Raw genomic sequence first — 27461 nt, forward strand, 5'->3', positions numbered from 1 at the left:
TGTCTAAATTTCCCTGCTTTTTGATTTACTTATGCTCAATTTCATTTTGTCTTCAAAGATGTCCCATTTGGTTCTAACCAAATTGGTTGAAACAAACTTTTGGCCCATTATGACCCATTCTCTTTTAAAGGCCCATGAAAGCCATCGTCAATGATCGATCCCTTTGAAAATGTCAACTTTGAGTCCATGTATAGTCCATTAGAGACCAATTGAATTTAAATATATATTCAGATTAATATCGATCGGATTTCAATCTTTGCCTAAATTGATCATGACCTTAGAGGTCCTTTTGAGTTGAGTGAAATCCTCCTTGTCTTCTGCACACTTAGGCATGTCATTCATCTTCTCACTCAAGCAAAAATCAAGAATACCTGTGTCTCAGAGTCAAAGACATGCAATTAGCAATTAGATTCGTAAAAATATATATATATATATATATATATCAGTGGTGATCTACACCAATTACAATTAAAGGGCATTGATATTATGTAATCAATCTCACATTCCTTAATCAATCAATAGAACATGTAATTGTGGGAGGATGTTAAAGCATTAGTTTATGTTGTATAGTATTAAAGTGTTTCAAGTTGTACCGAATCATTATCTTAGTTTCGTTAGGATGGGATTATGGAGTTACCACATGTAACAAGTTTCTATTTAATAAGAGTTTAAACCTTAGATCATTGATCAAGGTTTTCAATTCATAATAAACTTTTCACCAAGATCTGTTTTCTCTCTTTTTCAAAGTTGGAAACATTTTATTTTGCCGAGACTTCACCACTTTGCTGTGTACTTTGTGGTGGTGGTGGGAACCCTCGGATCATGAGCTTTTTTCAAGTGTTCCCGAGTAATTATTCATCCATCTCGACTCTTTTGTACATCATATCTCTCTCACTAAAACAACTAGTTATGAAAGTAATTTAAAAAAAAAATTTGTTAGTATTGCAATTTGGGCATCGAGGAAAGTACATCCAACATCAACTAAAAAAACAAAATCATCAAGATCGATGGTTTAACCATCAAGGTCAATGAATATATTATAGCGATTAAATGGACACTAGGACCAAACATTACAATTAAATCTTCAAAGTTATGAGTTATTTATTCTCACAAATCATCAAAATAGATCAAAAACAACATTTTGTATCTTCAAAATTATGAATTATTGTTCTCTCTTAATCGTTTTTTGTCACAGATTGCCCCCTTAAAAAGCTTAGAAGAAGTAAGAGTGTATTTGTTTTATTTTTAACCATACCGAAGTGGGGAGTAACATCAAGGGCTCCTCGACCTTCGGGACCATTGATATCAGTGACCACACGTCCCTTGTTCTAACATACAGATTGGATTGGATGGCAGGTAAAGCTCAATCTACTGATTGGCTGACCCATAGTTTTAAAATCTCATCCAACCAAGATGACTCCGATACATCTCGGAATCGTCCACCAACGTGACGGATAGACAAGTCAAAATGTATCGGATGAGATTTAAAACCATAGATCATTTGTCTCATTGTTGAATGAGCCGACTCAAACTAATCAGAAAACTCATCCGAGACAACTCGGTCTCGTTCATAGATGACGAGACATCAAATTGAGTTTTAAAACCATGGGCTCTAACCTACAAGACGGGTTATTTGAAAGCCATCAATGATCAAAATCTTTCACAATTTAAGCATGTGTACCAAGTCACCGAGTCTTTGCATGACCCATATCTGTTTTGTGGCCAGACAAAATGCTCGAATTTCACATCCACCACTATGAATTTACAAAAAAGAACACCAACACAAGCACAAGATCAATCAACATTTCTACACTTAAACAAAGCAAAGAAAGCATCTATTCAACTGGAATATGTTTTCCAAACCATCTGTGCGACTTTACTCATTAAAATTGCTGAAGGGTTGCTGAAATAAGGAGTGTGCTCCCCAGTAAGCCAAAACCCGTAAATCAAGCAAACATAATTGAGATATAATTATTATTCCCAAATAAACACACAAAATTTACCTCTGCAATGTAAGGTTAGTCGTTGGCCACCATTGCTTCCATGGAAGAACTTTCAAGTTTTTTGATGATCAACTTCTTATGTGGAGGAAGTTCTTTGGCTGATGGAGAAACATTAGCATCAACAAGGATAGAGTCTTCTTCCTTGAAATCTCCCCTCAACACACCTACCGCGATTTCATTCTCAACCATCTGTTGTATCACCCTCTTAACTGGCCTCGCTCCAAAGTTCGGATCAAAGCCCAATTTACCCAGCAGTTCAACAGCTTCCTTCGTGTAATGGAGATCAATCTTCTTTTGTTTAAGCCTCTCTTTCAGCCGGTTCAACTGCCATGGAAATATAATAATCATGAAATACTCTGGTCAGCAAATCAAAATACCATAACATCCAAAGAGAAACCTTTCCTATAAATGAGCTCATGAAAACACATAGGCAAGGGTAGGGTAACATAAATTCCTCCATGGATGAAAAACAGAAGCTTGACAAGGTAACAAAGATAACTAATATATATATATATATATATATATATATATATATATATATATATATATATATATATAGGGTGGCGTTCGGAGGCCCTAAAGAGAGCCAAACATTGTACCAATTTTTTTTTTCAAAATAGGGGTTAGAAGTTTTTGAATGGGCTGATTGTTTGTGAGGATGATCTCTATGATGAGATCACCCTCGTCAAAAATCAGCCTATTCTGAAACTTCTAACCCCATCAAAACTGGCTTACAAAAATTGGACGGTCCACGATTCTTCAACTTGTAAACCACGATTAGAAGTTTCAAAATGAGCTGATTTTTTGTGAGAATGATCTCTTCACCATAAAGATCTTCACCACCAAAAATAAGCTCATTCCAAAACTTCTAACCCCTATTTTGATAAATGTTTGGCTCTCTTTAGGGCATCTGAATGCTTCCCATATATATATATATGGTTATTACATAATGTTTTTAAGCTGCTATCGGCACCCCAACTTTTACTTGTTACACTCCAATTTCTTAAATTATTTCACTCCCCAATTAAAGATTAAAACACACCCTTTCAAACATTACAAAGGTTTGGCTCAAATTATAATTTCAACATTACAAAACATTATAACACTCATTCAAACAATTTCAATAGTTGTTTACAATTATGATTAGGCTATAAAAAAACCCTAAACCCAAAAATTAGAAATCTAGCAAAAAAAATAAAAAAAATGAGAGAGCTTCTATTGGCAATCCAACTTTTACTTATTCTCAACCATTCACTTATTTTATTTATTTTTAATTGGAGTGTAAAAGTTGGGGTGCTGATAGCAGCTCTCTAATTTTTTCAGGAAGATTGATTACCTGTATCTCCGCAATCCGGCTGATTTCTTTAGAATCCAGTGGCTGGAAAACAATGTACTCGTCAATACGATTCATAAACTCTGGGCGAAATGTTTGCCTCGCCAACTCCACAACCTGCCTCTTCATCAGATCATACACCACCTCCTTTGTTCCCTCTGCTTTTAGAAGTGTGTCCAATATATAGTGAGACCCAATATTCGAAGTCATTATCACGACGCAATTCGTAAAACTAACAGTCCTGCCTTGCGAATCAGTTATCCTTCCATCATCCAACAGTTGCAATAGAATGTTGAACACATCATGGTGTGCCTTCTCAATCTCATCAAACAAAACAACAGAATATGGTCTCCGACGGACTACTTCGGTCAATTGTCCACCTTCTTCATAACCAACATAACCGGGTGGAGCACCAACCAAACGTGAAACCGCGTGCTTTTCCATATACTCACTCATGTCAATCCTTACGAGTGCCTTCTCCGTGTTGAAAAGGTAAGTTGCAAGAGCTTTAGCAAGTTCAGTCTTACCGACACCAGTTGGACCCATGAACATGAAACTTGCTATGGGTCGGTTCGGATCCGAGAGACCCGCCCTTGAACGCCGGATTGCATCAGCCACAGATTTGACTGCCATATCCTGACCTATAACCCTTTCGTGGAGGACCTGTTCTAGCATGACAAGTTTGTCCCTCTCGGATTGCTGTAGGTTTGATAATGGAATACCAGTCCACTTGCTTACAATTTCTGCAATATCAAGGTCGGTGACCTCTTCTCGAAGTAATGAATGGCCAGATTTCCGGAACTCGGCAAGTTTCTGTTCTGCCTCTTCCAGCTGGCGTTGAAGAGACATTAGGGTTCCATACTTGAGTTCAGCAGCACGATTCAAGTCGTACTCACGTTCAGCGGCCTCCATCTCTAGGTTGACTCTATCAATCTGCAAAAGAAAATTTTCAGAGATGAATTAGTTAGATATAAAAAATTATGAAGATAATTCAATAAGAGAGATTCTATTGCCACACCAACTTTTTCTAACACCACCACAATTGACACACATCTTGGGTGGCATTAGTAAAAGTTGGTGTAGCAATAGAAGCTCTCTTCAGTAACGTTGATAAATTCTGTGTTGAGCTGCAAGAAAGCTACCTCCTCCTTTATTGATCGAATTCGAGTCATGAAAGACTTCTCATTTTCCCAAAGTTCTGTAAGTTTTTTCTGCTTTTCTTTAAGCAAAGCTAGATCACTTTCTAGCTTGCTTAGTCGTTCTTTGGATGCTTTATCAGTGTCATTTTTCAGGGATAATTTCTCCATCTCCAACTTTAGAATAGCTCTATCTATCTCATCTAACTCAGTTGGCTTTGACGTGATTTCCATTTTCAGCTTTGCAGCTGCTTCATCAACAAGATCAATGGCTACAGGAAACAACATAAAATAAAAATGTTTCTTAGTTGCACAATAAGTTCAGATTCATAATCTGGATTAGCATGGTCAAAACTTCCCACAAAAGATGAAAATAAAAAGAGAGGTGATTTTGAATCCATGATCACATATTTTGTTCCTTTTTTATCCTTCCCTATTTATTATGTATCTCATATAAATAGGATTGAAGGAATAAAGAAAGATAACTTTTCTCTTCGATTCTTGATCTCTCCTGAACGCAATAGGCTTTGATACCATCCACAAATTCAATCTAGCGTTTTGGAAAGAAAGAGAGAGGAGAGAAAAATAATCTCAGAGCAAAGTTATGTTTCTTTATTCCTTCAATCCTATTTATATGAGATAAATAATAAATAGGAAAAGACGAAAAAGGACATGAATAGGAATAAAATATTCCATCCAAGAATATTGGTAAAAAATTGTCCTCCAAGAGGTGGTGCATTGACCAAATGGTCAAAATTTGACTCACATGCAGGCCATATAGTGTGTTCTTCATGGGAACTAAACACACAATTTGCAAATTATTACACCACCATTTACCTTTGTCAGGCAAAAACCGCTCTGTGATGTATCGGTCTGCAAGTACGGCAGCTGCAACAAGGGCACTGTCCGATATTTTAACACCGTGATGAAGCTCATAACGTTCACGCAATCCACGAAGAATAGAAATTGTATCTTCTACAGATGGTTGATCACAGAACACCTGCTGGAATCGACGCTCAAGTGCAGGGTCTTTTTCAATGTATTTCCTATACTCAGTCAATGTGGTTGCGCCTATACAACGGAGCTCACCTCTACCAAGCATTGGTTTTAACAAGTTTCCAGCATCCATTGCTCCACTCGTAGCCCCTTTATTCATTGTCAATGAGAAACCACCATTGTCAACAAACAACAGCAAATAGAAATACAAGAATATGTTAGACAAGTTAATGGACCATCATTAGGTATCTATCACGCAAAATTAAAGACAATCCATTTATCATGAGAGATCATTTGGGAAGGAGGAGTATTGTCAGAGACATATTGGAGGCTGTACCTGCAAGAAAATGGGTCCAAATTGTACCTGAATCAATATGGTTTAGTTGCCAACATTTTAAAGTAGGTTTATTGACGTAGCAGAAGCATGTGAATCAACAGATTTAATTGATAAACAAACAATAGCTCGAAGAAGATAAAACAAAGAACTAGAAATTAATTAACTAAAGAGAATTGAATTGATATGTATTGAATTGTTGAATTTCTTCTTTGGCACTCCTTATATAGATAACTGCATCATAACAACTTAGAAGCCTTTTAGAATACTAAAAAAGTCTACTTTTCTAATCTATCTATTATAACATAATAGTAACTTTCTCGTCCTATTATATAACTCAATTTGGACACTTCTAAGTACGTCTAATTATAGCCTAAAAAATAAAAATGAATTTAGACAACAAAAAAAAAAAAAAGAAACTTAAAAACAAATTAGAAACTAACAAGGAATAGTACTCCTACAGTAACTATAAATTTGAAATCCTCCTAGAATTAGAAAATATAAATCTGCATAGAACTAGAAAATAGAAACAAATCCTAGTAGAATTAGGAAACAACTTAAGACTCTTTAGCTAGAATTGTCTTGGTCCTATATCAGGTAGATATCCTACATCAATTATATCATCAAAAAATTCTTTGTGATTTGCTCTTGACATGTTGAAGAGGAGAAACTTCTTGGGAAAAAAATGAAGATATACAACCACTCGGTGCATGCATAGATCTTTTCGTTTTTTAGTCTTTCTCCAACTGACCAGTAAAATTTAAGTTATTCTTCATTTGGTAGCATTCATGCCCAATTTTCTCCTACAAATTCTCCCATCAAAAAAAAAAAAAAACACACCTCCTAAACTCTTTGAAGAGCTTGCACCAAAAGAAAATAAGAGCTACAATTTTTATGACAACTTCCTGACCCGAGAGCTCCTTTCCATAAAGAACTCGCTCATTCTACTCCCTTCCAAAGGACCCAAAAAATAACAAATAGGGGTCAAATTCCATAAACTCTCTTCTTAGATACATAAAAATAAAAATAAAAAAAACTAATGAGAGAGAGAGAAGTGTGTCAGTCTCTTTTTCCAAAACTAAGTAAAATGAGTGAAATACTTCCATTTAACATGAAAAAAAAAAATCAACAACTTATAAACTAAGCTTGCTAATTGAAATTCTAAAGGTGAAAGAAGAAAGTCCGTGGCACAGAATCATGATGCCGACTTTTCGATTAACATTAGCTAATGTGTACAAAGCTAAATTGGCTAGTGTTACTGGTAACCATGCTGGATCTGTTAATCAATTCATGCTACTGAAAACTAAGAATCAAACTAAAAAATTATCATGCCAATAACACAAACCTGCACCAACAACAGTGTGGATCTCATCAATAAATAAAATTATCTGCCCATTGGAAGCAGTGACTTCCTTCAGGACAGCTTTCAGTCTTTCCTCAAAATCTCCACGGAATTTAGCACCAGCAATTAATGAACCCATATCCAGTGAGATCAACTGCACAAAAAGTTACACAAGATCAAACATAAATACAAGATTAAAAAAAAAAGCTAAATACTTAAACTAAACCTCAAGTTTGCATCCACTGGTGTGTGCCTTGCGCCTTGACTAAGGCACAATCAAGGCGAGTGCCTTGGTGCGCCTCACTTAAACTTCCTTGCCTCACATGTATTAAGGCACCTTAGCTGCACTCTGCCTTGAGGCACACTAAGGCGCTCACCTTGACTACAGAGATACTTCCTTGTAATTATAACCATATGAACATACTCAATCCTACCACTGCAATTTTACTTTCAGAAGAACATAATTTACTTTAAAAATGAAGAAAAATTCACAACCTTCCGATTTAATAGAGGCTCGGGAACATCTCCACGTACAATTCGTTGAGCTAATCTGCAAAATGATTAAAATTTTAGTAGCACAAAACATCAGATAAAATGTATCTCAAACACAAGGAGATGAACACAAATATCCAAAGCATCAAGATTTGCTATAAAACAGGTATCCTTATTGGCATATCCAAACAGGAAGCTATGACGTGATGATAAGATTAAGTCCATGCCTCTATGGTACCTACTTATTGAATATGATTGTCCATACTCCATATCCAAAAAGTATTAATGGTTGAGACATGTTAACAAATTAAGGATTTAAACAGAATTGAATGAACAGGATTCATTCAGCCAACCAATTTTTAGGATAAGGCTCTGATGATGATCATGAAGATTGGTTAATAAACTACTTGATACAAACAATTTTAGTATAGCAAAAAACTCAAGTAAAAGTAGAATTCACAAGTATGGCTTATTTGAAACTCCACCATCAGCATGCCTTTGGATAATTTAAGAAGCTTATATCAATATTAAAGTAGAGCCCATCCAATCTTCGTGTTTCCAGTTGGAAGGAATATGCAAGTTGAAGGCGCTAATATTGTGAGAGAAAGGCCCAAAATAACATGGCTTGAACAGGATACGAACAAACATAAATAATAGAAGATGTAGGTTTGGACAGAATTAGGAACATGACTTGTTTATCTGACCAAATCTTTGAAATAAGCCTTCAATGATGATGAGTTCGTTACATATTAGAAATTACAATAAAATTATACATCCATGTCATATTTTCTTGAAGATGTAGTACAATTGGCTTCATAGCTTTACCCACATCTTCATAATTAAACTTTGTTTTTTATTCCTTGTAGATGCTCCACTTAGTATAAAGGGCGCTATGATACCCCACAAAATCACAATACTCATACTAGGAACTAGACAACTCTACAATCAATCAACAAAAAGACAAAAAAACTTGTTAACCAAACAACTACTCCACAAGACCGATCTGATGGGGAAGGCACAACTATGACTATAAGAGAATCATAGGTCGAACTGGGGCACAATACGTGAGCACGTGGCACCCAGGAGTAGAGGCAGATAACACAACACTCAACACTCCCCCTCACCCATAGGGTGGGAAATTCCTTCGAGGAGACTCGAAACCATGACCTATACAAACCTAGCGCTCTGATACCATGTTAACCAACCAACTACTCCAAAAGACCGATCGATTGGAGAAGGGGAGAACCATGAATATAAGAGGGTCACAAGGCTTTAATTGGGGTATGACCAAGGGGAACCAAGATTTTCTATCAGTGGGGTCTAAGTGATGGTTGACCGATAATTTCAATTTCCTTCTACCCCAATGTTGGGATTGTTGTTGTAAATAATGGTTGACCAGTGGATAATTATGACGGTTGTATTTGTTGATAAAGACTTCTAGATTTTCCTAAAGTTTGCCCCCAATGGTTTGACAAAATATCTTAATCCACTCCTAGTTAAAGTAGAATTGAGAAACAAAATCTAGATCATCCTATCTAAAAAAATGGTAAAATCAAACTTTCAATAATTTAAAAGCTCTTGTAATTCCTAACTACACAAATCTACCAACCCAAGCAAAAGAAACAATATTCATGTAGAGATCTCAAACACTTCCATAAACATATCACTATATATTATAATAGTGTGTAATGATATAGGGTCTTACTTATTGCTTATTGATAAGCAAAAATATAAAACGTGTTACTGTAAGTGAAGAATGTGAGACACTAAGAAGACTCCTTGCAAATTAAATCCAAATAAAATGGAAAATAGAGAATCATAAGAGAATGATAACTACATTAAAATAGAAGGTGGTGATGGCATATTCAATTGTTGATCAACGTCATCGGCTTGTGGAATGGTTTCGACTAAAATGTTTCAATATTTTGTGTTGTTTTCAGTTAAATTGTAATGTTCTATCTTAATAATTTGAAAGTGCTGAGAATTTTGAACTATTGTGACATTCATCGAGACCATTTGATAAGTCTCATTTGTAATAGAAGAAATCATGTTACAAGTAATCAAATTTATTGAACACCTAAAAAAACTTGGCTTGTATAATTGAAAATTTGCATGATCAAACTAGCCCAATAATTCAATGACTTATTTCTCAACCCTCCATTCTAAGGCCATTTTATTAGAAACTTTTGACAATATGGGTATGATGAACTATGAATTTGCAATGGATAGGTATGATGATGATGATGACGAAGATGAAAAGTCTTCGTCTATAGTTGGAAAAGTCATTACCTAAACCTGATGCTATCTAATAATCTAGGTGAGTAATGTTTTTACTATTAAAGGATATGAGGGAGAATGCTTGGGATACTTCACCACCTTCCCATATACTTGAACTAATGCAGGAGGCAGCCGACATGGGCTTTCCCGTTGTTGAAAAAAAAACACATGTCTGTTGACAGTCTTTAGAGGTAATGGGCCTATTATTGAGACTCGCCTCTCACTCATGTTTCATAGTCAAGTTCTGTTAAATAAGTCTGTAGGGTTATTTTAGTCTTTTCCCTTCTTTAGTTATCTTATGTAATTCTTATATAGCCTAATTAGGGCTAATTAATCAATTTTTAATCTTCTCTCTCTATTTCGAACTTGGAATCAGAGCCTGCGATCTGAATCTCTATCGAACTCCTTCTTCCTCTACAAACTCAATCGACTCATTCTTCCTTGGAAACAAAAACCCTACATCACTCGTCTTCAACCTATATCACCCCTACGAGGGTTATTTGTTGCTGAAAACCCCATGCGATAGGGAGTCAACTTGATTCAAAGCCTGCGATCAGGCTATATTCACAGCAACGATGCTGTTTAAGTCGTGCAACACCTCTAGTGGCTGTAGTGAAGTCGTACGACGCCTCTGGTGGCTGTAGTGAAGTCGTGCGACGCCGTTAGTGGTTGTAGTGAAGTCGTGTGACGCCTCTGGTGGCTGTATTGAAGTCGTACGACGCCTTTGGTGGCTGTATTGAAGTCGTGCGACACCTATCGGAGCAACCTGGACATCTGCGATCACAACAGGTGGTTTGTTTAAGTTTTTTCAACACAGCAAGTTGTTGTTCTGACCTGTACGACACATCAGGTGGCAGTGTTTTTAATTGTTTAACTCATGTAGTGGTTATATGAGGGTGCCGGCAGTGTTTTGAACACCTACGAAGTTTTTTCGACCACATTAGAGTGTTGTTTGAGGTTGTTCTCCCACTTATCTTGCTCATTGATTACCTATACTTGCGGTAATGATTAATTGGGTCACCCACAACAGTATTTAATCAACCCTTGTAACTCTTTTGATCGTGCATTGTCACCTTTAGGGTGTTGCGATCACTTTATCCTAGGGAGTTGTGCTCTCATCTTCTTGAACTCTCTTCAAACCAAAGTACTCGGATTATTTGATGGCCTCTGAGTCATCCTCTTCCTCGATCATTGGTACTAGTAATGGGTCGAGTGGTTTTCCGTCTCATTCAACCGACTTTCCCGGCATTCAAATCACTACCGTGAAATTAGATGGTCCTAACTATCTTTTATGGGCACGATCGGTTGAAATGTTCATTGGTGGAAAAGGGAAGATCGGTTATTTCACAGGGGCGGACAAACAACCTCCACCCCCCGTAAGTTTGTCCTCTCCTCCATTGCAGGTTTACTCTCGACGTCCCCGTGATACTACCATCACTTCTATGTCCGACCAGCTCGCCTCCTCACCACCAGCTCCGCCTCCGTCTGTTCCCTGTAATGATCGTCCTATTGCCACTCGTAAGGGTAAGCGCACTTGTACTTATCTCATTTCAAATTATATATCTGATTCTGCACTATCACCCTCCTATTGGAGTTTTCTTGCTTCTATTTCCACTGTTTCTCTTCCTACTATTGTTGCAGATGCTATTGCTCATCCTGAGTGGCGTGCAGCTATGATTGATGACTTGATTGCTCTTAAAAAGACTCAAACTTGAAAAATTATTCCTCTTCCGCCTGGACGGAAAGTTGTGGGTTGTCGCTGGATCTTCACGCTTAAGCATAATCCGGACGGTTCCATTGCTCGTTATAAGGCCCGTCTGGTGGCCAAAGGTTATGCTAAGACTTATGGGATTGATTATCAGGAAACTTTTGCTCCGGTTGCCAAGATGACCACCATTCGTGTTCTCCTTTCTGTTACTGCTATCCGAGGATGGCCGCTCTTTCAGTTAGATGTCAAAAATGCTTTTCTCAATGGTGATCTTCAGGAAGAAGTCTATATGGTCCAATCTCCTAGGTTTCTTCCTTCTACTTCTCTTGCACATGTTTGTCATCTTCGCCGGTCCCTTTATGGTCTGAAATAGTCTCCTTGTGCTTGGTCTGAGCACTTCACTAAGGCCATGCATCAGTTTGGTTTCCATCAAAGTTCTGCTGATCACACATTGTTTTTGCGTCACTCCCAAGGCAAAACTATTGCTCTGATTGTGTATGTGGATGATATTGTTCTTACTGGAGATGATATCGATGGCCTTACTGAGGTCAAAACTTTCTTAAGACATCAATTTGAGATTAAGGACCTTGGCCATCTTCGTTATTTTCTGGGTATTGAGGTTGCCCGGTCCCAGTCTAATATATTTATTTCTCAGCGTAAATATGTTCTTGATTTACTCAGTGCCTCTGGTCAGCTTGGATCTCGTCCAGCTGATACTCCTATTGAGTAGAATTACAGGTTGACTGATTCTGAGGGGGAGTGTGTGTTAGATATTGGCCAATATCAGCATCTTGTGGGAAAGTTGATCTATTTGTCTATGACTCGCCCTGACATTGCCTATGGTGTTAGTGTTGTAAGTCAGTTTATGCACTCGCCTCGAACATCTCATCTTGCTGCTGTTTATCGTATTCTTAGATACCTTAAAGGATGTCCTGGTCAAGGTATTTTATTCAACAATCATGGTCATCTTCGCATTGAGGCATGGACAGATGCAGATTATGCTGGTTCAGTGACTGATAGAAAGTCTACTTCTGGGTATTGTACTAAAGTTAGTGGTAACTTGGTAACTTGGCGTAGTAAGAAGTAGGATGTGGTTTCTCGGTCAAGTGCTGAGTCAGAATATAGAACTATGGCACTTGGAGTATGCGAGTTGTTGTGGCTCAAAATCTTACTAGCTGATTTATGTCTTCCTGTGCCGGTCCCCTTCTTACTATATTGCGATAATAAATCAACTATTAACATAGCTGCAAATCCGGTTCAGCATGACAGAAGGAAGCACATAGAAGTTGATCGTCATTTCATTAGAGAAAATATAGTTTCTGGACAGATTTGTACTTCCTTTGTTCCTACCTCTCAACAACTTGCTGATGTTCTTACTAAAGGTGTAAGTAAAACTTCCTTTGAAGATGTCTTGTCCAAGTTGGGTATTGTTGATATCCACGCACCAACTTGAGGGGGAGTGTTAAATAAGTCTGTAGGGTTATTTTAGTCTTTTCCCTTCTTTAGTTATCTTATGTAATTCTTAGATAGCCTAATTAGGGCTAATTAATCAATTTTTAATCTTCTCTCTCTATTTCGAACTAGTTCCTTCCGGGTAGAAAGACTTGACCTAGTTGTTTTTTCTATTGATTGTCTTTTACAATGTTGGTTTTGAAGTTGTGTCTTAGCTTAATTGGAGTGTTCAATGACCTCATTTGGAGCCTTATCACACGTAGGAGATGGATTGTGAAACTGTTGATACTTCAAATATTATCAACATATCAGGAAGAGTTGTATATCAGTCTAATGCACTATAAATTTTAATACCAATTTAGTCACAAAATCATAGATTTTTAACAAGTTCAACCATAAAATATGACGAATCATTAGCCATATAAAGCCCACCAATACGGAGGTGGACCAAGTAGAAACATAGATCTTTAATACAAATTTCCATAGTTCATATTCTATTTATTTTTTAAAATATTCACTCTATAGTAACACTTGTATATAGATTTAATAATTTATTCTTTTGAAAATGTATAAGGTCTATAGCGGATGGAAAAGTCCGCCTCTATAACACTATTTATTTTTATTTATTTTTAAATATATAACAAACAAGGCTGGCACTAAATGTATGTTGTGGAATAGTGTAGAGGTCCATATGGAGGAGGAAAAATCCGTCGCTATAAAGCTTTTTTTTTTTTTTTAAACAGCTCAACTTGTGTATTTTTTTTTCCCAAAGTTCAGTGGGGGCTATAGCCCCCACTCGGCCCTATGTAGAACTCCACCCCTAGGTATGACACACCTGAGAGTGGAGGAAAATATACACTCAACACTCCCCCTCACTCATAAGGATGGAAAGATTTAAACACCTATACGAACCTAGCGCTTTGATATCATGTTGACAACCATTTACCCCAAAAGATTGATACAATGGGGAAGGCGCAACTATGAATATAAGGTGACAGGTCGAACTAGGGTCCAATACGTGAGCACGTGACACCCGGGAGCAGATGCGGATAACACAACACTCAACACTCCCCCTCACCCAAGGGTGGAAAATTCCTTCGAGGAGACTCAGAACCCGTGACCTACACGAACCTAGCACTCTGATACCATATTAACCAACCAATTACTCCAAAAGACTGGTACAATGGGGAAGGCGCAACTATGAATATAAGAAGGTCACAGGGGTTAACAAGGGTATTACACACCCGAGAATGAAGGAAAATATACACTCAACACTACCCCTCACCCATAAGGGTGGAAGGAATTGAATTTGTGACCTATACGAACCTAGCACTATGATACCATGTTGACAACCATTTACCCCAAAAGACGATCAGGAGAGCGCAACTTTGAATATAAGAAGGTCACAGGTCGAACTAGGGCACGATATGTGAGCACGTGACACCTCGGAACGGAGGCAAGATAACACAACAACACTCAACAAAACTAACACTAAGTAATGTCAAAAATGAAATAAATAAACCAAGTAAAACTCCCAAATATGATGTAGCAGGAGAGAGAAATGAATATATGAAAGAAACTTTATGTAAGCTTTTGATCCCCAATTCTTGTTCACCCCAGATGATCGTGTGGGGTGAATTGTGACCTCGTACGATCATGACGGGTGAGCAACAACCACCCTGTCACAGTACAGACTTATGGACTAATAGGTCACACTTAGGCCAAGTATCCTACAAAGAGACTAAAGGAACATGGGCCAACTTGATATTTTTTACCATAGTCTATATTAAGGATATTCCCTCCCATTAATAACCAAAAGAAGTCGCACACCAATTGTCAAATTAAACGGGCCTTGCTAATTGGTCGATCACAATTGAAATGGGTGAATAAATTTCAGATACAAGCAATTCATCAACCTCAATCTACAATGTGCAATATTAAACCACGAGAATCTCCAAAATAAACCCAGTTTTTTTGGGCACATAACAAAACCTACTGAAATTCTGTCAAATGGAAGAACTTACCCCTCTGCAATTGCAGTTTTTCCAACACCAGGCTCACCAATGATAACAGGATTGTTTTTAGTTCTCCTAGATAATATCTGGATACAACGTCGAATTTCATCATCCCGGCCTATAACAGGATCCAATTTACCACGTCTAGCAAGTTCTGTCAAGTCACTCCCGTATTTGTCTAATGCCTCGTATTTTCCTTCAGGATCTACAGTCAGAAAAACAATGTGCATGAGATTGCATTAAGTAGAGAAAAAAAGAGGAAAAACCGCAGCTAGAAAGACATATATGCAGAAAACCCTGACATGCAGTTTACAAACTAATGAGAGGAATTCAGAAATATCGTCTGGGAAAATGGCAATAACAGAAATCAACTCAGGGCTTGGAGCAACAAACAAGAACTAATTTTATCATCTGCTCCAAATATTTTTGAGTTGAAATACCTTAGAAATCAAATGAAAAAGGAAAAAAAGTAGAATTTTATGTCATGGTCCATAACCTGAAATCAGAGATCAATTTTTAGTACGTACACATCTGAACTAATCACAATCCCTTCAAATCAAGGAACTCCCTGGGAAACCCAGTTATTATTATACAGAAATTCATGAGAACTTATTATAAACCTAATAGCATAAATACTCAAACAATAATAAGAAGCAATATACTTCACTTAAACAATCACCAGATAAATGGTCCACATGTCTAACAAAAGTTACCATGACCATAAACTAAATTAATGCACTAATTTGAGCAAACAAAGTAAAAAAACATACAAGGGATGCTTCATACTTTGATCAGTAACTCTTTGATTTCCACGAACAGCTTCAATGGCCTCCTTCAACTCCTTCTCTCCGAGTTGGAGATTCTTGAGTAACTGCTTACCAAACCTCTTATCTGAACTGATGGCTAACAACAGGTGCTCCACTGACAAGAATTCATCACCATACTCTTTCTTATACTTCTTGGCATTTTCCAAGAGAGCAATGAGATGTGTACCCAATATGGGCCCACTAGTGTCACCTACCACCTGTTACAAGAAATAAATTACCAACTTTTTTCCCTACCGAAAGACTGCTGGCATTTCAATCAATTAACCCACGTACCTTAGGTTGTTCGTTAATGAAGTCATCCGTAGCCTGCAACACCGAGGTATTGCTGATCCCTGCCTTTGTGAATATTCTACGAGCCAAACCATCTTTTTGCTCCAAAAGAGCTTTCATTAAATGCTCGGATTCAACAATTTGTTGCTTACTAAGCCGGGCTGCATCAACAGCACCAACAATTCCGTCCCATGCCATCTCAGTGAACTCTGACTGATTAATCTGATTATAACAAACAGACTCAAAGAACGGTAAATAAAATGATTCCAAAATAAAATCTACTCCTAAATCATGAGTGCAACTTACAAGGTAAGAGGCCATCTTAAAAGAGACGTAAATTAGTCAACAAAGAGAATATGGTTCATAATAAAAAGATAAATGAAGGAAATTTTGGAATGCACAAAAATCTCAAGATATTTTTAGAAGCACGTGCAATGTCTCATCCCAATGAGTTGAGGTGGCAGGATAAGAAAATAAAGTAAATGAGTAAAATCATTATCCAAAATGGACTATTATTTTTGCAAGCAGCCCAATTTCTTACAAGACTTCCCTTGTACCCATCATCACCCCTTGGGGAGTCTTTTCCTGCATGGATATTCAACCATGGCAGGGTTAGTCGGGGCATAATGAATAACGTGTTTGTGTTGCATGAGACGTAAATGTAGAAAGGCATGTGAAAGAAAATATAAATTAAATGGCCTCAATAGTTTGGTTGAGACTAGTATTTAGATAGGCATTTAAGCCTATGCCTTGAGGCTCATCTTGGACTGGGGCTCTCCCAAAATGCACTTTGCATTAGTAAAAATTGCGCAAACTTGTTAGGTTCAAGTTTCATCCACAAGGTTTCAAAAAAAAGACAGATTCCCACAACTTTGATATGTTTGTTAGCCTTGGTGCTAAAGGTGTGCACCGTGTGTACATATGCTAGTGGTGACGACTAGTAGTAGCTTAAAGAGTTGATTATAACTTTTGTCTCATCCCCTCTCCTCTTTAGCAGTTATTCAAGTAAGAATAAGCTATAATAGATTAACTAACATTAGCAAAACATTTCTTTCCCCATATAATAGGGATCAGCTTTGAAAAAAAAAATTCTAATTAGTATTCTCTCTTGTTAAATTCATCATACTATTTATTAGTTTTTAGTATTGATGAAGGCTTAACAAATTATGCTAATGAGGTTTATGCCTTGCTCCACACCTCCACATTGGTCAAACCATGTTCACTACCTTCCTCTGGCATGGAAAGGGGGAATGAGCACTTGTTTGATGCGAAGGAAAGTCCTTTGCAGGAATTAATTTTTAATATCTTTGGTTTGTTGTTTGTTTGGTGAAAAACAGTTCAAGGATTTTGCAGGGTTGTTTTTTGAAGATTTCTTTTTAGGTGGGATAATGTTCTTAGCAGTAGATTGTAGTTCTGTTTCTTTGCTTTGCGGACACCTTGTCGTCTTATTAATAAAATTTCAGTTATCAAAAAAAAGGAGGGGGTGGGGGGATGAAGTGGAGTTTTTGATGTAGGTGTAAGAAAAAGAAAAAGTAGAAAAGAGGATGTACCTCTTATATAAACGACAGCTAAAGTCACAAATATACCCTTTCAAGAGAAGATAACATTAGCCAAGCTTACCATTATACATTTTCAAGAAAAGATTTTTAAAAAGAAATGTAGATCTGACAGAAATACCCTTCAACGTTTCTCTCAAATTGGTGCATAGATATCAATCATGTCCAACTTGGATAAAAATTCTCATACTCTTGCCTTCCCCACGGCTTTTATACACACATCTACCAGAATGAACTTGATTCGAGTGAAGTCTAAAAGGAATAAAAACAATAGAAACCAAAACTGATTTCGTTTCACCCGACAGGTACCCACAGATACCCAGAATCGATATATTTTCTCATTTCCTTTCATATTATAAATGGTTGAAGGTTTCACTACCCATCAAAATTAATAGATATTCTATAAAATCCTTCAAGTTTCCATATAAACCATGTAATCCAGCATAAAAATGGGTCATCTCATCCTAGAAGTTCATTACCTGTAGAGAACATGAATTTTAGTTATTGGAAAAATTTTAACTCATATTTTTAATAGAATAATTGTAATTATGTTGTTGATGTTTTTATAGATGGTGTGTTCAGTTCTTTAAAGAAAAAAGCTTTGTGATAATTTGTAGAAGAGATTTTCTCATTTTTGTGATAGAAAAAAAGCTTGCACATGAAATGCTACCATCACTCAAAAGATTTTGTCTTATCTGATTCTTAAAAACCAAAATCCATGGATAGCCACAATTTTTTACGGTTCTGGTACCACTTGTCTTAGAATTGAAACCGACAAGAAGCAGAATCGAAAAAATACGATGGTCCTGAATTCTGATTGTAGCTTCTCAGTACCTTAGGAATGAACAGGAGTTGACCCATTGACATCCCTAGACATGGTTCATGGCTTCGTATTTGGCTTCTGCGCTTAAGCTTAAGCGAGCAACCACATTTTGCTTCTTACTCTTTTAAGTGACAAGGTGCCTAACATTGCAATATCCTATAGTAGATATCCTCAAGGTTTAAAATTTCATATCAAATGGTTGTTTCGACCAATGAAAAACCTGATATTTTCTCGACTGATACGTTCCCAAAACATTCAATGTTTTATATCGGTCTCCACCAAAATCAATATGTGTCAGCCGATACATTCCGATATTTTGAACCAAGGATATCCTATAGTAGAGGATCCCCGCACAGTTTGCATTACTGAGGATCTCCACATCGAAATGACCATGATCACTAAACAAGATGTTTCTGCCAAGACTAGACTACAAGTATCTAAGAATCCTGTACACACCAGCTAAATGACAACTCTGTGGTGAATGCAGATTTTACTAATCATGATGGCTCACCATCCTTGGTGTTCACTATGATTTGGATCATTGCAGAATCAGCAAGCCTAGATCCCAACTTGTCCAATTTCTCAAGCAAATCAACAATGTACTTCTCCTAAGAGACCACTATCCCAATAGTGGGAGTGGCCACTTCTATGTCAAAGAAGTACTTGAGTGGACCGAGTCCTTTACATCAAAAACCTTACCAAAATGTTTATTCAATGTCATCAATAGTGACAACTACATAATTGACATGAATAGTTGGGGCCCAATCTTTTACAAAGTATTGTCCTGATGATAAACAAAATCTCTCTATAAAGTAAAAAAAATGATACTTATAAAGGAAAGGACCTAATGATAAACAAAATCTCTCTAGAAAGTAAAAACTAATGATAATTATAAAGGATTATTTGCCTAGTATCATAGTGTATTGTGTATATTCTGCAAGAAGTATTGAACAGACCTAAAGGAACTTGTTGTCGAATGATAATGAGGAATCACATAAACATCACTTGGTGAGTTGGGAGAAAGCATGTACTCCTAGGATTTTAAGGTGAGAAAAGGATGTTCAAAGATCACTCATTTGCAATTTGGTGTAGATATCTTAATACTTCTATCTTCATTGGCAACTTAAATAATTGCAAGGTCGTATGTGTTCTATTTTTAGGTACTTAAATCATTCTCAGATCAAAAGCTATCTGTTCTGTTGTTTCAAAGCAGTCTCAATATGGTTGTGAATTTGAATAAGCACAAATTGTTTATGGTAGGAGGGACAAATATTGTGTGATGCTTGCTTAGTTTTGAAGTAGTAAGATGGAGGATTTTCCCAAATCCTCCCAATGCATATCTTGGGCTCCACCTAGGGCTTATCATAAAACCAGCACTATTTGGAACACGGTCATTGAAAAGGTTAATAGGAGAATGACCTCGTGGAAAACTAGATCTCACTCTAAGGACAAAGGATGTTTCTTACTTCTTACCAAAAGGAGTTAGCCTAATGTTGCGTTGTACTTCGTCGTTTTATTTATGCTATTGACTGCAAAAGTATTGAAAAGACCTTGAGAAACTTGCAAAATGATAAGAAACACAAATATCAATTGGCTAGTTGGGAGCAAAGTCACCAAGTCAAGCTTTTGGAATAAGTCAGCAACAGGAAATTTAGAAAATTCAAAGAAAAAAAAAAACAGGGAGAAAAAAAAAGCCTAAGGTTAAAGCTGCATAATTGTTTCTAAGTTGTTGTGTTCCCATATTATATCATCAAATCCCCATTAAACTACATTGAAAATTTCCAAATCCCATACTAATACCATTCATTGTGATGCCCAGTCCGGGGACACGACCTGACACGTCATATCTCAGTTAACTTTGTTATAGAAATGACACGAGACCCAATAATGAGGTAAAACAAATTTAAGTTAAGTGTACCAAATCCGCAAGGAATATCAAAACTCAGAAGGCAGTAATATATTCACAATTTTAGTATTTACCATCAAAATGCATAAGTTCTGGGATTTACACACTTCCAAAATTTTCCAAAACATATTACCCATTATGTTTTTCTATACATACTTATTTACAAAAACTAATACTACTCCTAGACCTCCACTATAATCCATAATTTTGTTGTCATATCTACCAACCCATCATCCTATTCTTCCAGAGTCACCCAACACACGTACCCAACAACCTCCTCATCAGTTATACTCTCAAAACACCTTCTGGCGAAGTCCTCCAGAGCATCAATCCAAACTGGCCTCTTCACTTTTCTTTTTGAGAATGGAAATGTATACTTAGATTCTACAACTAAGGGGTAGAATGGGTGAGTAACAGGTATGTTACCCAATAGAAAATGAACATAGTAATGATTGTAAGATGAATGGGTAATCATGCTAAAGACATATTATACGGGATCCATTATCAATATACGGTCATAAATACGTAAAGAAAGTTCATCACATTATAATGTGGTTTATCGACAAATCCGAATAATTGTATAATATTACACAATTTACCATAATTGATTATACAATTCATCAAAACAATTTACCTCGACTCTCTAAGACTAAATACTTTATTAATTCTCTAAGACTAAATATTACTTGTTTCTCAACAACTTTCATTGTTGCAATCCATAGTTAGTGACCAATTTTTTCGGTTCAGATATCTAGACTCTTAGCTTCCGGTATTCTCAGAACATAAATAAAATTTCATAACTCATCACCAAAAATAAAACACATCCACAACACTGACGTTATAATGCCAGCAAGTACGGTGTTGTATATACCTATAAGTACCATAGATTTCACGACTGAATTCCGCCTCAGTCGAGGATCTAAGTTTGTCGATGCGGAATGCAACATTATTGCCTGATTCTATGATCGATCTGATCACAAGTAATTCACCCTTTGCCTTGCTCAGGTTGGCCGTTGACCAGGGTCCCATGGAGACCTTTGCGGAGGTCAATCAATCGACTACTACAAACTTCCCACAATCACAGGGACCAGTTGTCTTCATCTTGGTTATCAAGCTAGAATGTGAAATCCAAGGTACACTACCTTATACACTCACTTTCCTTTCTCATTATAATCTAAAATAAAATAAACATATCTCGGGTACCCCTGACCCAAACATAAAACAACAGGTACTCCATGGTCTAAAAATAAACGAACATCGGGCACTTTCTCCCCAAAAGTAAACGATCCCGGTACTAACTGATCCCAACTAATACTTGTGTTACTTCCTTCAATGTAAGATCCCTTATTGTAAGTAACCTGTTGCACTTAATGATTCTCAGATTTGATAACATCTAATACCATTTTCAAATGATTGGGACATTCTTGACCTAATCCTGAATAATTTTTGAAATTTACTAAATTTTCCTGATTGGCATTTACCATTTTATCCTCAAATTTGAGTTCGAGGTTAATTTCTTGGTACGATGTATTCCTTACGGTATCTAGTAAACGGACTTGACATTTTTTCTAAGGCCGTGCGAGGGACCCATACGGATCCCTAGATCACATGGAATCATTTAAATAGCAATTTTAAAACACAAATGTGATGTGATTACGTGTTTTCCAAATTTATTTTGTGAAAATTACTGTTTGTTTTCGATTAATCAGTTTTACATAAAAATGCAAAATGATACATTGCATAGCCACTTATTTTCAGAAAAAGTTATTAACTTCTATGTGTTGTAATGAGTATTAAGTCTAGTTTAACTAGGTGATATTGATAAGATTATGAATTCGATCTAAGGAACTGTAAGGAATGCGTCGTACCGAAAAATTAACCTCGAACTCAAATTTGAGAACAAAATGGTAAATGTGAATCAGAAAATTTAGTAAATGTCAAAAATTATTTAGGATTAGGTCAAGAGGGTCCCAATTATTTGAAGATGGTTTAGATGTTATCAAATCTGAGAATCATTAAGTGTGTTAGGTTACTTACAGGTTACTTACGATAAGGGATCCTACGTTGAAGGAAGTAACAGAGGTATTAGTTGGGATCAATTTGTACCCATGATCATTTAGTTTTGGGTGAGAAAGTGTCCAATGTTCGTTTACTATTGAGCTAGGGAGTACCCGTTGTTTTATATTTGGGTTAAGAGTACCTGGGATGTATTTATTTTATTTTGGATTATAATGAGAAAGGAAAGTGAGTATATAAGGTAGTGTACCTTGGATTTCACATGCTAACCTGATAGGCAAGACGAAGACGGCTAGTCCTCGTAATCGTGGGAAGTTTATAATAGTCAACTAACTGACCTCCGTATAGAAAATCCTCGTGATTTTGGGACACTAGTCAACGGCCAACCTGAGCCTAGCAAAGGGCGAACTATTTACGGTCAGGTCGACCATAGAATCAAGTAATAACGTTGCAATCCCTCATTGGCAAACTTGGTATCCCCAACTGAGGCGGAATTTAGTTGTGAAATCCGTAGTACTTATCGGTATACAACACCGTACTTGCCAGCAATATAACGCCAATGATGTGGATGTGTTTTATTTTTGGTGACAAGTTATGAAATTTTATTTATGTTATGAGAATACTGGAAGCTAAAAGTCTAGATATCTGAATCAAAAAAATTGGTCACTAACTACAGATTGTAACAACGAAAGCTAGGGAGAAACAAATAATATGGATTTAAGAGAATTAAAAGAGTATTTAGTCTTAGAGAGTCGAGGTAAATTGTTCTGATGAATTGTATAACTAATTATGGTAAATTGTGTAATATTATACAATTATTTGGATTTGTCGATAAACCACATTATAATGTGATGAACTTTATTAACGTATTTATGACCATATATTGATAATGGATCCCGAATGATATGTCTTTAGCATGATTACTTACAATCAATACTATGTTCCTTTTCTACTAGGTAACATACTTGTTACTCACCCATTCTACCCCTTAATTACAGGATCTAAGTATACATTTTCATTCCTAAAACGAAAAGCCAAGATGCAAGCTTGGATTTATGCTTTGGAGGACTTTGCCAGAAGGTGTTTTGAGAGTATAACTGATGAGGAGGTTGTTGGGTTATGTGTGTTGGGTGACTCTGGAAGAACATGAGGATAGGTCGATAGATTGACAACAAAATTATGGATTATAGTGAAGGTCAAGGAGTAGTATTAGTTTTTGTAAATAAGTATTTATAGAAAAACATAAGGGGTAATTTGTTTTGAAATTTTTTGGAAGTGTGTAAATCCCAGAACTTATGTATTTTGATGGTAAATACTAAAATTGTTAATATAGTACTGCCCTCTGAGTTTTGATATTCCTTGCGGATTTGGTACATTTAACTTAAATTTGTTTTGCCTCATTATTGGGTCATGTGTCATTTCTATTAAAAATTTAACCGATATATGATGTGTTAGTTCGTGTCCCCAGAGGGGACGTAACAAGTTGGTATCATTCATGTATCCATTAAAAGTAAGCACAGATCAAGGTTATATTGTTGAAAATGTAAAAGGATTACAATCATGTGTCCAAGTTAGGATTCATGAACTACTTAAAAACCATCAAATTCGACAAAATGGTCACAATCACCTTGTCAATGTCGTCTCCTCCTACTAGTGCATCATATGGGACTCAATGTGGGAAGGCTCAAATTTTGGATTGGATCATTCAAGCCTTTAGAAGAAAATCTTCATTGAAAAGTTTGAGCTTAATAGCATTGGTTTGTGAAAAGATTAGAAACCTGTATGTGGGGTTTAAAGAGGCTTCCAAATGGCACACAAAAGTTGAACAAGATTAGCTTCAAAGCAAGCAATGATACTAACGTTCATTTTCTAGAAAACCTATGGTGTAGAAAAGTTGCACTAAAGTCTCAATTCCCTAATATATTCTCAATATAAAAAATTAGTCAATCCAAAGCCTTATGGTTTGGTCATGGACTCATGGTCAAACAATGATCTCTTTTGGAACCTGGGTGCTTTAGAAGGGACCTATTTAATTGAGAGGTGGGTATCATTCATAATCTACTTGTTTCAACAACTAATAACCCTTTTCCCCCCTAGAAATGAGGATATTCACGTGTGGATAAAATACAGGATGGAGAGAACCTTAATAGTTGGAAGGCGGATTTGTGACCATCCTACTTGTTTCAACAACTAATAACCCTATTTCCCAGGTAATGAGTATATTAATGTGTGGAGAAAATATAAGATGAAGGGGAACCTTAATAATTGGGAGTTGGATTATGTGCGTAATCTACTTACTTCCATAATAACAACCCTAACTTCGTGGTAGTAAGGATATTCATGTGCGGAGAAGAGACAAAAGGGATAACTCATGGTCAAGTCATTTTATGCCATATTTACCATTCCCAAGCATCGCCCTTCCTAGGTTCATTCATTTGAGGCTCAAAAATTCCATCTAGAATGCCCATATTTGTTTGGTCAACTATTCAAATAAAATCTAAACAATTGACCACTTAATTGCTCATGGAAAAAATATTGTTGCCTTTTGTGTTATATACAAAATAAGTGATGAAAAGACTATTCACCTCCTGATTCATTGTAGTGAGACTATAAAGCTATCATACCATTTCTTCTCCCTGTGTTATAAATATACTAGACCATTTCCCAACTGATTATTAACTCTTGTTGTATCTTGGTGGACTTGATCATGTATGGGGACATGTAAGGGTTGGGTTGTTTTTGGTTGGTTGGTTGGTTTGCCATGCTTGCAGTAATCGGAGTTCTTGAGGGATGTGGTGTATTGTCTTTTGGCTTTTCATTTTATCTTCCCAAACAGGTCACCTTGATATCTTGGCTAGGTTTAGTTTTATTTTCTTGGTTCATTACTTCATTTTAATGGAAGTGCTTATTAACAAAAATGAGCACTTATTCATTTAAAATGTTGGACCGTGACCTCCACAAAGTTGCCATACGACCACTACAACCATTAGTTCATATCCATCTCTAGTACAATAGCCATACTTTAATCTTTACTTCGGTTGGTGCACCCAAGGTTCACGTAGTCTACATTAAAAAAAATTTGATAAAATTCAAGATTATACAAGAACACACACCCATTTGATGCTATAGAATTCAGAGAATTAAAAATGCTCATTTTCCTTGACATGTCTTTGGATGTTTAGGCACTGCTCTTCTACGAACAAATGTCAAATTATGGCTTTGATCTTTAGCCTCATAAATTAGGTGAATTAGACATGCTCATACCCACACAAAAATCATATAATAAATAGGTCCATTTTTCCATGCAATGTTACGATCGAACCTTAACAATTCAACCACAAAATCAACCCATAAATTTCCCTCGCATTCGGTTACCTTTACTCTGCACTAGCTTTCAATTAGATTTTAGTTTACTTAATTCTAGGTTCATCATCAACCACTCTTACACTCGATTATGCAAATCAAATGCAGTTTCTGTGATTGTACGAGACAATATAAAATGGTTTACAAAACCCAATCCTTTTTTCTTTTTCTTTTTCTTTTTCTTTTTCTTTTTTGAAAATTAACAAAACACAATCTTGAAACTTAGAAGAACTAATCTATGGAATCAAAATTTCGAATTTCTCCATCAAATCAGAAGAGAAAAAAATAGCGAACCTGAGCAGCGGAGGATCCGGAGGTGGAGTACAATGGAGTAGAAGAATGAAACTGACGTTTTTGGAAACTTTTCTCAACACCACCATGGAAAGACATGATCGAAGAAATTCCATCTTTGGTTCCACTAATCGATCCAACTGAATTCGTTCTGGAAAGTTCAGCGGCGCGAGACAGTAGGGGCCTAGGATGATGATAATGGCGAATAGTCTTTCGTACATTCGCCGCTACATAGGCTGACCTTGTAAGCTTGGCCGTACGACTAGCCATGGCTGAGAAAGAGAGAGAGATGTTACAGATTGGAGGTTTTAGGGTTTTCAAAATGAGAAGAGGAAGCTTGGAGAAAGGGTAAAGGACCGTTTGAATTGTTGGCGGTTAATGTACTGGTGTAGCTCTAGCGCCACTAGAAATTAACAGAAGTTTCTGGAACCATCTGGAGTGGGGGCCCTCTATATTCCAGGTGTACAGTATGCCTAATATATTTTTGAGGAATTAGGAAATCTGCACTCGTACAATACTCGGTCGACGTGGCATGGATACGAACCCATTGGTTCTCGTCCTCCGAGCGAAGACTCTCAAGATGACTTTCTAGATAGAAAATCATCGTTTTATTTTTATTTTATTTTTTAATAATTTATTAATTTAACCGGACAGAATAGCTCAAAAACTCATCGACTGTCTCTGCAAAGAATGGTGGAGTTTTTGCCTAGGGATACAAACCTGCACATGTTCCTAGAGATGTGCAGTTTGTATTCCAAAACAAAAATTCTATGATTCTTTGTACATGTCGAGTGGATGAGTTTTTGAGTTATTTTTTCAGACTGAACTATTAAATCAGCACTCTATTTTTTTTTGTCGCGACTGAAATAACATTGAAATTGACATTATTTCACACATTGGTGTGCACATATATCATAAATTTTTCTCACTCTTATCTTATCTTGATGAAAAGCATCTATGATTCTGTACATATCCATGTCAACAATGTGTGAAATAATGTCAATTTAAATATTCTCAGCATTTTTTATTTTTTTTCTTTTTCCATTTATTGATGACTGATGTGGGGGTGACATTGGAATTTACATTGATCCACACATTTTTTGACGTGGAAGTATGCACTAATCGTAGATGCTTTTTACTCATATCTCGAGGAAATACATGTATGGCTATCACATCAATGCTGTGAGAATCACAGTGAAAAACAAAATTCGAAATTTTCTTTCGACATAAATACTGTCGTTAGTAATTAATAGATCTAAAATTAGTAATCTATATTCAATAACCTGAAAAAACTTAAACGCATCTTTAACACAACCAAAAG

General features: G+C 36.4%; 1 protein-coding gene across 1 annotated transcript; it reads right to left on the reverse strand.

Moving 5' to 3' along the window:
* Positions 1-1647: 1647 nt before the first annotated feature.
* On the reverse strand, positions 1648-26540 carry CLPB4 (casein lytic proteinase B4). The gene is made up of 10 exons (XM_086419949.1): positions 26144-26540; positions 16189-16407; positions 15875-16112; positions 15098-15293; positions 7640-7694; positions 7148-7298; positions 5310-5618; positions 4479-4744; positions 3340-4269; positions 1648-2327 (listed from the first exon to the last, which is right to left on the reverse strand). Exons 1-10 carry the CDS (start codon positions 26408-26410, stop codon positions 2019-2021), a joined length of 2940 nt encoding a protein of 979 aa, XP_086276075.1. The 5' UTR covers positions 26411-26540; the 3' UTR covers positions 1648-2018.
* Positions 26541-27461: the final 921 nt, after the last annotated feature.

The sequence above is a fragment of the Akebia trifoliata genome, chromosome 12 (genome assembly GCF_017979445.1).
Source record: "Akebia trifoliata isolate Shusen 1 chromosome 12, ASM1797944v1, whole genome shotgun sequence".
NCBI classification, from domain to species: Eukaryota; Viridiplantae; Streptophyta; class Magnoliopsida; order Ranunculales; family Lardizabalaceae; genus Akebia; species Akebia trifoliata.